The sequence below is a fragment of the Carassius gibelio genome, chromosome B8 (genome assembly GCF_023724105.1).
Source record: "Carassius gibelio isolate Cgi1373 ecotype wild population from Czech Republic chromosome B8, carGib1.2-hapl.c, whole genome shotgun sequence".
NCBI classification, from domain to species: domain Eukaryota; kingdom Metazoa; phylum Chordata; class Actinopteri; order Cypriniformes; family Cyprinidae; genus Carassius; species Carassius gibelio.
This window is the reverse complement of record NC_068403.1, coordinates 28642547-28658980: the sequence shown is the minus strand read 5'-3', so window position 1 is coordinate 28658980 and position 16434 is coordinate 28642547. Positions and strand designations below refer to the sequence as shown.

Sequence of the window (16434 nt, the reverse complement as noted above, 5' to 3'; positions counted from 1 at the left end):
AGGTCCAGCATATGCATAGATTCAGAGGAAAACACTTTGGTCAGCAATGCCACCACATTTGGATCTTGCTGGAAATTTCCCAAGATCACAAAAGGTTTGCTTACTAAAGGAAAAAGTCCAAATCTATTGGTCCATGTAATCCAGCAGATCTCTCCGTGACACTCCTGTTTAAAGGCACAATTACCTCATTCATGAATTTTCTACATTGTTTAGTTTTGCTGGGGCATTTTGAACTCTTTATTATAATACTGAGACATAGATCATTTCGTCTGTCAGATCCTCCTCGCGTTTATTGCTTGTGTCCGTGTCCTCATCGCTGTAGTCGCGGAGATTGTTCTGACACAGGCCCACCTCGTCTGTCTCCGGCCCATGGCCTAGCGTCACATTCAGTAAATTACTAGCAGCACTTTCCATCTCATCAATTGTCATGTCACAAGCATCTGCGATCTCATGTTTTGTCACCGTCACAAACTTTGGATCCTTGGCATATTTGCCCAATCCACCAGATATCATCACCTACAACAAAAGACATTGTGTCAGGCAGTGTTGGGAAGTAATAATATAACTTTTTGCAGTAACTAGTAGTGTAACTAACTGCTGATAAGATTTCAGTAATAACATTACAGTTACTATCTAAAAAACAGTTAGTTACATAGTTACTTTCGATGCTTCAGCCCCTACTGATTTAAAGTCCAAAGATCCAACAATTGCTAGATTTATTTTCATAATTTTCACAACTTGCAAAGGCACGTGGAGTCACCAGAGCAGCAGCCAAATGGAATATGAAAAAGCTTGCATTCAGTGAATGGAAATACTGCCATAACATTGATTTTGTGAGGAGAAAAGATGATCGATCACTGATGTGCAAGTTGTGGCATTACATGGATTGCCAACATCCCACTAATCCTGATAAATTGTGTAAAATCTTTCTTAGAGAATGAAAAATGATTTTATGAACTTGTATGATTATTTTGATAAAATACATCATTGAATATAATCGTATATGGGTAACAGAGAACTTATAGCTACAATTAGCATCAAGCTACACGACAATGTGATTAATACAACACTTTTACTTAAACGTTACTATTAATCACCACTGAGTGTTTGTAATAATTTCTGACTGCAATCCAAAGTGGATTCTGATCAAATGATGAGGCAGAAATATACTGTTAGTAACATTTTAGAATAATTTTATTAGGATGTAACTTATGTGGGCCGTGAAAGAAACGTAATGTAGTGCAACTAATTGCTGTTGCCAGAAAGTAATAATAAAAGTAATAATATTACTTGTATTAACTTCACACTTGTGTTTTCCCTCAACATTTAAACAGACTTGATTAACCCCACTTCTTAAGAAACTCACTCTTAACCCAACTCTTTTAGAGAACTACCAACCGGTTTCCCTGAACGATTTGACACTGATATGTTTCCTACATGTATTTATAATTAGATTTGAAGCAAAATATAACTATTTCTAAAAGTACTGTTTTGAATTTTTTTTAGATATTGTACCAAGATATTGGTAACAACCCAACTAATCCATGCATACAAAGAAAACAATCCAAATAAGTTCTGAAATTAAATTATATGTAATAAAATGGAATAACCCAGATAATAAGTATTAAACAAACATGCTTACTGAAATTTATTTAATACTGTGTACAAAGGCCTTTGTTGGTAAAGACCGCTTCAAGATGCCCCCTGTATGGAGAAACTAGACACATGCATTGCTCAAGAGTGATTTTGGCCCTCTCTTCCACACAAACAATCTTCAAATCTTAAAGGTTCCATGGGCCTCTTCTATGAACTCTGATCTTTAGTACTTTCAATAGATTTTCTATTGAATTCAAGTCATTAAAGACTTTACTTTCTTTCTCTGAAACCAATTAAGAGTTTCATTGGCTGTGCTTGGGATCACTGTCTTGCTGAAATGTCCTCATTTCATCTTCATCATCCTGGCAGATGGCAGCAGATTCTTTTCAAGAATGTGTTTGTACATTTTTCTATTCATCCTTCTTTCAATGTCCTTCTTTCTTCTTTTTTTTTTTTTTTTTACTTCAGAAATAGAGCATTGCATGTTGAGCATGCATACAGGCCATGGTGGCTGAGTGCATTACTTATTTCAATTATTATTTCTTTGAAACCACTTTACATGCTAATTCCAGGTCTTTCTGAAGCCCTCCACAAGCGATCCTTGGCTCTTGGTCAACTCTCCAGATAATTTTTTTCACTCCTCTGACAGGAATCTTGCAAGGAGGGTGCCAGACCAGGCTGTGCCAGATTTATGGTGAAATTTATGTTCATACCACTTCCGGATTATTAATCCTTCTGTAACCACTGCCAAAAATAAGGTTTCGAAGGTCTTGAAAGAGCTTTTTGCTTTTACCCATCATGAAATGTTTCTTTTGTGACACCTTTTCTTAGGCCATCAGCTGGGACTGAACCAACTGATATTAATTTCCACTGTTAAGGGACAGGAATGCTTTCTAATTACTGATAGATTTCAGATGATGTTTTGGCTTTCCTTGCCTTTTTGCATCTCCCTTTCTTCATCTGTTCAATACATTTTCCCTGTGTCATTTTACCTTATTACACAGAACTTAATTTCTGAACTTGTTTGTTTTGCTTTCTATGTATGGATTACTTGGGCTGTTACCGACATCTGGTGAAAATTTCATGTCAACAGCACCTCTAGAAATATATTTACTGAGGAAAATGGTGATGTGTTCAATACTTATTTTACCAGCTAGTAATGAGCTTCATTAGTTTAGGGTGCTTTCACACTGGCAGTTTAGTGCGGAACGGGGCACAATTCCCATGAAAAATCGCTAATGTGAACGCTGTCATCGGACCCTGGTGCGCACTGGTTCAGGAAATAAAGTATCCTGCGCGTGCATAGCACTGTTGATATCATTGTTTCCTCAAAGAGCTGAGGTTGATTCCACACACTCCTAAAAGTCCAAATTGCTGTGCATAATAGCACCAAAATAACAAAAAATTGCATTTTTGTGTGCATTTGCGATGATGTAAGGTGACTGCAAACGCACATGAGTTTGATACAACTATTGAGTGTGAAATCAGACCAATGCTGTGGGCAGCGCCGGGAACAATCGCTCTCGGGCTCGGACCGCAGCAAACGAGCCCAGTGTAAAAGCCCTCTAAAACAGTGCATCAGAAAACCTGTCCTGGAGGGACCTCTGCCCTCCAACTATTGTATGTTTCCTTTATCTAACACACCTGATTCCACTCATCAGCTCGTTAGAAGAGACTGCAAGATAATATAATTGATTAAATAAAGTTTTAAATTGACTTGATCTAAATACTGACACTATTGTCTTTGAGCTGCTTAACAGCTGAATCTGAATTGATTCTAGTATTCTCCTGTTAATCTCAGTGAAGCTTCTTTGACACAATCTGTATTGTATGATGTGCTATAGAAACAAAGGCGAATTGTCTTGACTCTCAGGGTCTGTTTACACCTAGTCACTTCATGTGTTTTTTCTGATCAGATAGCTTTCCGATCATGCAAATGTCCTCTGAAATGCTTTCGAGATGCATTTATCATGTGGTCTGGGCTGCATTCCAGATGATGCATTCCAACTGCCCCGAATGAAACTGAAAGTATGTCTCAGATGCACAGCACACAGTCATCTTTATTAAAAGTAGTCTTTCCATTACAAATACGGTGCTCTCTCCTATCGCAGCCTTTGATCTTGAATTTAGCTGATAATGAACAAAATGCAGCACATATCTGTTGCTTTTATTGACGTGAACTCTTTTAATTTTGCATATAGCATGGGATTTGAAGACCGGATTTATATCCGTTTTGCAAAGACACATTTATGTGGCCAAGTGTAAATGGAAACGTGATCTGATAGATAGCCCATCAGAGAAAACGCATGAAGTGACCAGGTGTAAATAGGAGCTCAGGGTCAAGCAGCGTCACTCACGGCTTCCACCAGGCTTTGAGCACTGCTCCGCTGCTGCAGGTGATGGCCGCTCAGTCGGGGGGGGACCTTCAGGAGCGAGGGGGAGGGAGAACGTGTCGACCAATCAGAGGCCTGCTGGGAATTCCAGAAGCCCCTGTGAACCAATCCCGGAGTGCTGCTAGCGCTGACCGTGGTCTGAATCAGAGGAGTGTAGGGTGGAGGCGTGGCCGGAGGCGTGACCCAGGAGCGGATGGAGCGAGTCGGAGAGAGTCTCGTTCTACTCGATTCTTGTCCAGTCGCCGTCTTCACCTGCGCAAGAAAACATGATGTCAGTGTTGGGGAGTAAAAAGTTACATGTAATTGAATTGAGTTATTTAATTACAAAAAAATTTAACTGTTACAGTTTCTGAGAAAAATTTTGTAAAGTAAAGTTACTTATGAAAATGTTAAAGATAAAGGGTCTAACACTGAATATTTTCACACAAAAAAAGATTTGATTTATTTCTTTCCCATATTAAACTGACTGCTCTAAAATATGAAACTCCAATAGGACACATGCATGTTTTATTTCCTATTTGGGTTTATAAATATGCTCTACTTTGTTTTTTAAGATTAACAGATATTTTCCAAAGCATGGTTTCCTGTGACAGCTATTCAAAGATCTGATTTCAATAACAGTATCATAGCTAATAAACTATATCTTATGATTTAAAATCTGTATTAAACCAAGAACTATCTCAAAGTAAAAAGTGTTGCTAAAGTTTGATTTTGTGTAGGCTGTGCTTTAATATTAAATTATTATAATCTTAATTTAAGTGATGAAGGATTTTAAAAGTCTGAAAGCAACCCTGCCTGCTTTACATGTCTGAAAATGATTAACAGTTGAAAACATTCATTAGAAATTTATAAACGTTATCAAAAAGTAATCAAATGTAATCAAAATGAAACAGTTACACTACCTATTACATTTTAGATAGGGGACTACTTATCTGTAACCCATTACATTTATAAGTTCCCTTCCCAACACTGCCCATCATGTACATGTCCCAGGTCACTGCTCTTAGTCTGTTATTTTGGTGACAGTGTAGGGGGTCATGTCTTTATCACCTGATGCTGCGGCAGGACCGATGGATGCAGCGGGATCTCGTCCTGGCTGTTCTGTTTGCGCAGACACTCAAAATGGAAAGTGGGTTTGTGAGAGGCTGTATGGAAGAATGCACATGCATCAATAGATGAATATTTATTGTAATGGAGGAATGTACAATAAACTAACAACAACTATAGCTATTGTGAGAAATCTTTGCCCTGAAGGTTGAACCGGAACAAATTCACAGACAATTAAGTTTTTTCTGGTGTTACTTGGTTTTTCTTTTCTTTTTTCTTTTATTCTTATACGACCCATATTAAGATTATTGTGCACTAACAGAAATATGAACTTGAAGAGATTAAGTTTTATTTATTCTGTATTTCAAAACATTCTGATTTACGTACAGAAGGACTCTACTATATTAAGTACAGAAGCCACTATAATCCTATTAGAGATCAAAACTACATTTATAAATTAATTATTTATTTGAGTAGAATTTGTATTATAATAAAGTATGTTCATTGCTGAATTGTATTAAAACATGTTATATGTTAGCTCATGTTATATACGATAAATTGTTTTCTTCAAATGTGAACTATTAAATGTATTTTTATAATTACAAATAAATGATTTAAATATATTGTACAGTGGCAGAGAGCTTAGCATGTTGCAACTTTAGAAAACACATGCAAAGAGAAAAAGCACCAGCAAATTATGAAAACATCTTCATCAGCAGCACGTGCTGCAAACACTCAACACACAGCCAGAAACACGCTGCAAATGCTCACAACACAAATACAGAAGAGCTCAATTAGCACAGACCACAACAAAATTACCCCAACAAAATAAAAATGAAATGCTTTTGGCGTATTGATTACCATTTGTATGACCACAGTTGTACAAATACCATGGTTAAATTATGGATAATATAGTAAATATATGGTTAATTTATGCATGGTTACCAAGGTTAAATTGTAACCATTTTCATTTTTGTGTTTTTTTTTTTTTTTTTTTTTTTTTTATATAATACATTTATTTATTAATTAATTAATTTTAAACAGTAAAACCATAGGCAATGTTTAGTTTTTCTAAGGGAAATTGTAAATGTTAGCCAGCTTACATAACCTTTAACAGTTAAAATAACTGTGTATTTCACCCCCCCCCCCCCCAAAAACAAACAAACAAACAAGGAATCGCATGAACAGGATGTTAAAATTAAAATAAAAAAGCAGACCTATCAAAACAACCATTGATAAATACTGTATGTCCCAGCCATGTTCATCATTTTGCAGTTCCCATTAACACAGTGACATTGATAGAAAATATATTTCTCCAACACTGACTTTAAAGCTGCGGTTGGTAACTTTTGATGCTCTAGTGGTTAATAAACAGAACTGCTTGCGTCTTGCGGAAGAACATCGTAGCCGGAACTACTTCTCTCTGTTTATGTCTATGAAGAATCACAAAGGTACTGGGTTACTCCGCCGCGGTACCCCCGAAGCAATCTAAAATAGTCCGAATATAAACACTTATTATAGGTGCACCCTAGTGATTCAGGACAAGCTAAAAACACGGTTTGGAAAATGGATTCATGGTGTACTCGCTTATTTTATACATTTTTCTACATTTTGAACACAAACAAAGTTACGGACCGCAGCTCTGATTGGTTGTTTCTTACCGGGAGCGATGGAGTTTCTGCAAATGGCAATAGGACACTGGGAGGAGCCAGAGGAGCTTGATTTATTCACAGATTATCTGTCTCATATTCTACTGTCAGGACATAATGACAGGTTTAACAAATATGTACAAAATATATTTTTACAAAAGTTACCTACTGCAGCTTTAATGCTTTATATATTTGGAAGTGAAGGACCTGTAGCATAATAGATCAGTGTAACCATCTATCCATTTGTGATCACAGCTTGTTGAGGAACAACACAGTAATGCTAGTTCTCACTTTTCTAGTTAGTTAGTTTCAGTGTGACACTGTAAAAAAGTTGATGATTGTTTTCTAATATCTCACATTGAGTTGTGGACAGCAGGAGTCGTTTTGAGGACCTCTGGGGCTGCTGGGATATGAGCTGCTCACCATCATCACAGACGCATTCACACACATCCTGCTGTCCAGCTGGAGCACCATCACTCAAAGTGTCCTGAAAGTATGACCTTCAAGAGGAACCAAGAGAAAATGAAGATAACAGATACGTTGATTTACCTTTTCAGAAGAGTGTCCTCTAGCAATACCTGTCTGTAGCCAGCATGACATCATCCTCGTTAAACTCGTCTCCGCTGAAATACTCCCCAGAGTTCCTGTCATCATCACTGATGTCACCAAGGGCGGGGTTTTCCACGTGGATGATGGGATATCCAACAGCACTGATGCTCGGCCTGCAAAATCAAATCATTATTTACTGTCAATGATCTTGAACTTTAACAGAGCTACTGAGCTTGATGCTTGTTACTGATGCATTATAGAGATGTAATTCTGATGAACGAGGACATTGAGGGATATTCTTGTGAGAAACAAACATTTCAAAATAGAATGAAATATTTTAGTTAAATTGTAATGAGATGTAGTTCTTTATTTTAGTCTTCATATTTTTTTTTAAATACTGCAATAGACTCCACTGTTGGGAGTTTGTTCCACACCAAGGAAAAGTGAGTGATGTTTTTTTAAATGTGACAATATTACAGTCTGAAGTGGCTTTATCAGGCAGAAAAGATAACATAAATCAACATGAGATGCAGTTGTTGAGATGGTTGTTATTTCATACATCAATAAAGAGAGCCTTAGCATCATTTTAACTGCTTCTCTTTAACTGAGGCTTATTCTCTATTTCTGTTGCCAATCAAGTTTTGGTTCCTTGTAAGCCCATGATAAATGCTCTGAAAATCATAGTTCCTTGTACTGTCACCTTTGGCTTGCTTAATTGGTGAAATTTTCTGTCAGTATTGTCAACTTGATTGCACAGGCCATGGCTTCCTATTCCACAGGATTAAAAATATGAGGAACACAAAGGCCAAATTCCTTTAAACATCCATCAAAAGGAGTAAAACCAAAGAATATAGTTCTGATGTTTCAATGATGAACTGCCTTTAACTATCATTTTGCATTATTGACACACTGTTGTTCAGTTGCTTTGACGCAATGTATTTTGTTTAAAGCGCTATATAAATAAAGGTGGCTTGACTTGATGTGCAGAATAAGATTTTCAAACTTCACAAAATAGTTATAAAATAAATGCTCCCTAGCGACCAAAAGCATAGAGATTTATCTTCAAATGTGAATATCATAAAGGCATGGGGGTTGGTTTATATCATTCATACTAGCAAGCAGACTTTGGAGTATCAACACTGGCAGCTGCCAGGCCACTCCCTAGCCACCAAACACAGTACCCTAGCAACCGTTTTGCAAGATCGCTATCTCTGCATCAGTACATTGTAGAGGCATGGGGGTTGGTTTATATTGGCGAGCATCCTTTGGAGTATCATCATTGGCAGCTGCCAGGCCACTCCATAGCAACCAAATAGAGTAGCCTAGCAACCAAATAGTAAGTCTTATATCTTTTCAACAGAAAATCGTATCGACATGGCGGTTGGCTCTTTTGACTCATGGTAGTAAACAGGAAATCCAGCATGCTAGTCATGCTAGCAGTTAATAGCTACATGCTAATAGTGATTAGCTAAGTGCTCAAATGGGCTAAGAACTCTATAAAAACTACATAGTGATCATCTATGACAACTACCAACCACCTAGTAACATCATAACAACCACCCGGTTACCATAGCAACTGCATAGCAACCACCCAGGTTACCATAGCAACCTCATTGCAACACCCTAGCATCAGACGGGCGAGTTTGGCCACTGCAAGCACCACTCACATTTTCTTCAGGAAATGTACATTCTTCTGTGTTCTCACGTCCTTCCAGGTTTGTTTTTTCAAGACCTGGCAAGACTCGTTTCCACCAGAACACTAGTTTGTTCTCTGAACTGTGAATAAATGGACGTGTGGCTTGAGAGCGTGAGAACAGTGTCAGCTGTGTCAGAGATGCCAGCCTTGCTATGGCCAGTTTGCCTCATATTTATCTAGTTTACCTAATTAGAAAGTCATTTTTCTTAGTTTTTATGATTTTGTATTCTGTGGTAGCCTCAGTGGTACTGTGACCTCTCACCTTCTGGAGTGAGTCCTGAGCTGTAGTTCTCCATCACTCCTGAGGTTGAGGTAGGTGTTCAGAGAGGACACCAGGGTCCCAGAGAGCCGCCGGCAGCGTCTGTGCCAGCCGTTGGGAAAGGCAGTGACCGCTGGCACGTTGGCATTGTTGATATTGGAGTTGGATGATTTGTCTGACATGGACGGACAGTCATTTTGTGAGGAGCACAGAGTAAGCGGGAGCTGCAGAGGACGCTGTGTGACGCTGCCGTACTGATCTCCACTCACATGATTCCCAAACACAACCCCATTCCTCTGCACACACAGACAACAGCATCAAAAACAGTTCTGCTAGATGTTCAGTCATTTCATTTGAAATTATATACACTGACTTGCTTTCCAGTAAAAAAAATAAAATAACATAACTTAAATTTAAAACATGGACCTGGGAGATGGGATTTTAATGACCAGTTTAACTGCCCAGGACAAACAAGGGATCATGAAACTATCAAGAATCATGTGTGAGTGAACTTTTTAAATGAATAATTTGTGTAAATTTAGCAATTGGATTATATATTTGTGTTATGAAATTGCTTATTCAGGGCAGGGCTACATAAACAAATTACACATGATACGTTTCTTTTTTCTTTTTTTTTTCTTTTTTGCTAGGTGTATGCATATTAATGACCACACCTGTATATGTATTGCACCCTTAAAAGGGCAGCGTATCCTGGGGGATACAAACATTTGAGAAGCTGTGGGGAGAAGGAGTGAAAGTGTAGAATGTCTTGGATTCATTTTGAAAGGGTGTTTGTTGTGAATATTTAGATGAGGTATTCTTTGTTTAGCTCACAAGCAGGAAGCATTTACAAAAGTTTGGCCACCTGTAGTGGGAATTCTACTCATCCACCGATAAAAGCAAGGGTTCAGCCAGTAGTGGGCACTAATGCAACATAATCAACATCTGAGTCAAAAAAGTCGAACACAGCCCAGCTCTCCCTGCATTAGAAAAAGTACTTTAATTAAAAACTAAAGAAGTTCATTGGGAATTTGCAAAAATTGCTTTCCAGTTGAATTAAATACCTTTGCACAATCTTTACACTGTGTTCACAGCTTGGAATCAATCCCATGATGTGGTTTACAAGCACAATGATCTAATACATATTTACACGTGCACTGATAAAGACTGAAGTGTTTTACCTCGTATATCTCTTCCTCCTCGTGGAGGTTGATGTCTACTAGACCTTCATCCTGTAGATCACATGATATGGCTCGACGGATCTCAGGGCCGATATCATGCAGTGTGCGCAGACCAGCCTGCAGGAGACACAGGTGATCAAATAAAGATAAAACAAGTATTTAGGAAATGTATTCATTTTAAGTGTTTAAAACCTTAAGTCCATCAGGGCCCAAAGTTTTTTGAGTTTAACTTTAAAGATTTTAGATTTAATATATTTCTCCAGCGGGTCAATGAATCACTGTTACCCAGTTAACTTCCATCGAGAACATCTATCACAAGTGCTGTCTGGACAGGGCAAGGAACACCATCAAGGATGCCTCTCATCCTAACCATGGACTCTTCATCCTCCTTCCACCAATCTAACCTGCACCTGCTTTATTACTACACGGGTCACAGTACTTTACATACTGTACATGCATTTGCACCACTCATATTTTGCACAGACTGCACATTGTTCAAGCTATTACACTGTAAACTGTCTAAAGTTGTTACTGTACAAAGCACAGTAAACTATTTGGGTAACACTTTAGAATAAGGTTCCATTAGTTAATGTTAGTTAATGTATTAATTAACATGAACAAACAATGAATAATACATTTATTACTGTATTTATTCATCCTCGTTAATGTTAGTTAATGAAAATACAGTTATTCATTGTTAGTTCATGGTAATTCACAGTGCATTAACTAATGTTAACAAGCACAACTTTTGATTTAAATAATGCATTAGTAAATGTTGAAATTAACATGAACTAAGACTTATAAATGCTGTAGAAGGATTGTTCTTGCTTAGTTCATGTTAACGAAAGTAGTTAACTAACATTAACTAATGGAACCTTATTCTAAAGTGTTGTCACTGTTTCTATAAAAATCTCATTGCACTACTGTTATTTTGCATAGAATACATTGTTTAACAATACTATTGCACACTCATCCAACTGTATTTATTACCACTGTTCTTACGCTGCTGCTGTTCATAATGTACATATAATCCCTACATTGCATTCATATTTATATTCTGTATATTCTCTGCTCAATACTGTATATATCAACTCCACTGTACATTCTGTAAATCATAGCTTCACTTACTCTGCACTTACAGTATACGTCTATAAAACACTATATTCTTGCACTTCTGGTTAGATGCTAGCTGCATTTCATTAGCTCTGTACTTGTACTCTGCATAATGACAATAAAGTTGAATCGAATCGAATCTAATGTGGTTTTATGTGTTTTTGTTTTTGTTTTAGTTTACCTGCAGGGCGGTAGTGCTGTTTAAATAGGGTTGGCATCCCACAAGACCTTGCTCTTTGCGCTTCCTGAATTTCCTGAAGTAGTCTTGTATCAGGAAAGTGGCATAGAACTTCCCCACAGTGATTTCATCATCTAAACACACAGACCACACAAAAAGCCAAAAAGTCATTCTTGTTATGCAGTACATTTTCATATGCCCATGATATATGCTTTAATACACTGAAAATCATAGTAGTAACTGATAATTTGTTTAGAATGTGATTTCTTTAATCAATGTTACTGTACAATTAAGTGAAGACAGGAGTACATTTTAGTTCACTGGTTTGAGTTCTGGCCAGGAACTCAAGAAATGCATTTGCTTCCTGTCTGTAATCAGGAAGGGGGAGCGTCCAGTAGAGGAACCAAGACTGAGAACCACAGTGGAGGGGACCTCCATCACCCATATGGGAGGGAATACATAATTATGACCTACTGATCACCTGTGAACATCCACTCATCTCCCAAAACATTTCCCACATCCTCAGTACCACACTGTAAAAAACCTGACAAGTAAACTTAACTCAAACCATTTGAGTAAACAGATTGCCTTGATTTAAACCCTGTAAGTTTTAAAACTTTGCATTCAAATAATTAAGTGATTAACTAAGTGCTGATTGAGAATTAGTGATGAACACCTGCTGTTAACAAACAGAACCACTGAAGAAAAGAGAAACACAAGAACTACCACAACTGACTTCAGACACAGCCTTAGATGAAATCAACTGAAATAAAATACATGAAATCTCTCAAGATCTGATTAAACAACCCCACAAACAGCATCAGCAGCTCCACTTATTAATAACCAGACTGACTTTATTTCTGTCAGACGTCTACAGAAGATCTTATTGAGAATGAACTAAGGTTTAGATGTTGATTTATTGTTTCATTTGAAGTAACCATGTTAGAGATCAGTGTTTGCTTTAGTTGGGCTCTTGACCCTTGATTTCTGTCTTAGTCTTTTCTCTGGCTGTTATAACCGTGTGTTTCTAAAACACATTTGTTATAATCCAAGAGTCCAGAAGAAATGCCATCAGGTGTTAACCTGTACCTAGATGTAGGTTGTTATACTTTATATCGGTGATGATAATCATCAATTATTGAACTGCTAGGAGTCTAATATCTGATGAAATAGGGGTGTTGTGTAATTTGATTGGTTATAGTAAAAGTGATTCTAAGAGCCAGTGGTTCTGTAATAATCAGTTAATACAAAGACTTTCCAAACAGTGTGGTCTTCTACGGTGTCAAACAGTCACACACAGACATCAATAATCAGAATATGAACCTCAACAATGGTGACCATGAAAAAAATAAAAAAGCTGCAGAGCATGCTGGGAGCCATGGATGAGTTTTGTACTACAATAGTACCCAGCATGCACTGCAGCATGTTTTTTTGTCACCATTGTTGAGGTTCATATTCTGATTATTGATGTCTGTGTCTGACCAACTACTGGGATGGAATACAAATGTATGTGTACAAAATGTTTATGAAGCCATTTTTATATTAACTGATTACCACAGACTCTTAGGGTCACTTGTATTAGATTCACTTCTACTAATTGCACATTTGTTTCCTTATTAGATTAGACTCTGTACAGATCAATATTTGTGAACAATAATGAATAATTATCATCACCTATATGAAGTATAACAACCTACATCTAGGTACAGGTTAACACCTGATGGCATTTCTTCTGGACTCTTGGATTATAACAAATGTGTTTTAGAAACACACGGTTATAACAGCCAGAGAAAAGACTAAGACAGAAATCAAGGATCAAGAGCCCAACTAAAGCAAACACTGATCTCTAACATGGTTACTTCAAATGAAACAATAAATCAACATCTAAACCTTAGTTCATTCTCAATAAGATCTTCTGTAGACGTCTGACAGAAATAAAGTCAGTCTGGTTATTAATAAGTGGAGCTGGTGATGATGTTTGTGGGCTGTTTAATCAGATCTTGAGAGATTTCATGTATTTTATTTCAGTTGATTTCATCTAAGACTGTGTCTGAAGTCAGTTGTAGTAGTTCTTGTGTTTCTCTTTTCTTCAGTGATTCTGTTTGTTAACAGCAGCTGTTCATCACTAATTCTCAATCAGCACTTAGTTAATCACTTAATTACTTAATTGCAATATATATCTTCTTTCAATGAACTCAACTGAATTAAGTTCAGAGTACTCGTAACTGTTAGTTTTTTCAACTTAAATGGTTTAAGGCAATCAGTTTCCTCAAATGGTTTGAGTTAACATAACTTGTCAGGTTTGAGTGAGGCTGTCTCTGAAGTCAGCTGTTGTTCCTTTCTCTCTTTTCTTCAGTAATTCTGTTTGTTAACAGCAGCTGTTCATCACTAAAGCTCAATTAATCACTTAATCACTTAATTGCAATGTATATCTTCTTTCAGTGAACTCAACTGAATTAAGTTCAGAGTACTCATAACTGTTAGTTTTTTCAACTTAAATGGTTTAAGGCAATCGGTTTCCTCAAACGGTTTGAGTTAACATAACTTAAGGATATCTGTTTACTCAAACCGTTTGAGTTAAGTTTACTTGTCGGGTTTTACAGTGCACCAGATCATACAGCCTCCATTACTCAAGGGGTAACTGATAAATTGAAACAAGGTGGTCAGTTTCACCACCCCACAAGACAAAACCACAACAAGACATTCAAAAAAGTACTACATTAAAATTAATGAACTGTACATTATAAAATTGTTGAAAAAATTGTTATAATGGTTATGCTGATACCACCTCTCCTAAACACAAGTTCCTTGATACAGGACATGTGTGCACGAGTTCCTGATATTCCCTACATCAGTGGACAGCAACGGGCAGCCCGCTGGCCAAAATTGTGTGTGTGTGTGTGTGTGTGTGCATGTTTTTGTGTCATATCAGGACACAACTCTGTATAATGACATGGGTATGACACAGGTATTACAAGGAGTGGGTGACTTATGAGGACATAGCCCATGCCACCATTTTTCAAAACGCTTATAAATCATACAGAATGAGTTTTTCTGAGAAAGTAAAAATGCACAAAGTTTCCTGTGAGGGTTAGGGTTAGGGGTAGGGTTGGTGAAGGGCCATAGAATATAAAGTTTCTACAGAATAAAAACCATTACACCTATGGGATGAGCACACTTTGTGTGTGAGTGTGTGTGTGTGTGTGTGTGTGTGAGTGAGTGGGTGGGTGGGTGAGTGAGTGTGAGTGTGTGTGTGTGTGTGTGTGTGTGTGTGTGTGTGTGTGTGTGTGTGTGTGTGTGTGTGTGTGTGTGTGTGTGTGTGTGTGTGTGTGTTTTACCTCCAGCAGGTGGCACTACTTGGTCCAGGAGTTTCATGCTAGTTCTCTTCCAGATCTTCTTGATGACGGCTCGTAACTCCTCATTGGCTTGTTCCAGATTCCCTGAGAGACACAGTCAATGAAACAGTTAATGACACACAGTTCACACCCACACAGACACGTGAAAGTCTCTGTGTTTAAAATCTTTACCTTCAGTCTTGATTTTCAGAGCAGTTCTGACCAGAGCGAACAGGGTTGCATTGAACATGACTGTACCGTCACTATTAAGTGGCATGTTCATAGCAACCAACCTCTTCGAGATATTAAGAGAAAGAGAGGAGAGTTTAGATGTGTTTAGTCTGTGTGCATAATGCAACTAATGCATGTGATGTATGTATTTTTAAACTTCCTTTATTAATGTTATATACGCTCTAATAATACTATTTCACAAGGTTTAAAAAGTCCTTTTTTTATTTCAGCAGCTTACAGATACTGAAATTGCTACAGCTTTAATAAAAATTGCAGCTATATTTGTGACTCTGTACATTTTATATGCCTTAAATCATATTTTGCTTTTTGTTTTATATGTCATTGCCAATTGCTGTAATATTGTTTTAGCATTTTTTTCCCGTTCATCCAATCACAGTATTATCAGTGATAACTTTAACCAGAAGTGTTTTTTAAGTGCATATAAAATAAAACAATGTTCTTATTTAAATCTATATTACTGGTGAAATCAGTCATTACTAGGACAAGCACATATTTACCCCAAGATACAAATATTTAGAATTACAAGTAGTAGTTTAATAGTATCAATAATCCTATAGAAAGTTTAATTTTGCCCCACATACTTAACATGTCCATATTAACAATATAAACATAAAGAGATATAGTGATTTGTTTGTTTAGGCTCAGAATTAAGAGTTTTGATTAGCTAATATTGTTCCCCGCTTGTTGTTAATGTCTCGGTTACCTATGGTACCCCTCATTCTCATCAGCTGGTCACTTCAATGTTGTGTCGAATGACACATCATTAAGAAAAGGATAATTAAACAAGGATTTCCATAAATAACTAAGACGTTTCCCCATCATTAGGTCACTAAAACCTTGCGTCGAAGTACAGATACTATGGGTTCATATACTAAGTCCACAACTGGCTGAATTAAATTACAAGTTTATGATGGCACAGATACTGACAAGACCAAGACCAGCGGCATGTCACAAACAAATGCATATCATAACCTTTAAATGCATAGGAAGTATTACCTCCCTTCTTTCACTTTGGGAGAGCTGCCATATAATGGAAGAAGTCAACTCAGCCAGAAGACTTTTCTTCTGTTTAAAAATTCTTATCACAATTCAGCGGCTGGTGAACCTGGTTGTAATGTTGGGATATGTTCACTTTATCTGATGAGAAAGGAACACTATATAGACCACATCTTACACGAAGGAAAGT

At 37.2% G+C, this 16434-nt stretch overlaps 1 protein-coding gene across 7 annotated transcripts in view; it reads right to left on the bottom strand.

The window, feature by feature from the left end:
• The window catches only part of LOC127963129 (voltage-dependent L-type calcium channel subunit alpha-1D-like), a 276125-nt gene that overhangs the window by 188255 nt on the left and 71436 nt on the right, over positions 1 to 16434 (bottom strand). For 3 of the 7 annotated variants that reach the window (XM_052562858.1, XM_052562863.1, XM_052562864.1), the window contains 5 exons: positions 15189 to 15291; positions 15000 to 15101; positions 11665 to 11795; positions 10371 to 10487; positions 9193 to 9485 (listed from right to left, as the gene is read on the bottom strand). The exons of 1 other annotated variant lie outside the window; for it this stretch is intronic. In XM_052562858.1, the coding sequence (XP_052418818.1) occupies positions 9193 to 9485; positions 10371 to 10487; positions 11665 to 11795; positions 15000 to 15101; positions 15189 to 15291 (746 nt within the window). The remainder of the gene's footprint in view (positions 1 to 9192; positions 9486 to 10370; positions 10488 to 11664; positions 11796 to 14999; positions 15102 to 15188; positions 15292 to 16434) is intronic. 3 more of the 7 variants (XM_052562859.1, XM_052562860.1, XM_052562861.1) reach the window with 3 other exon arrangements.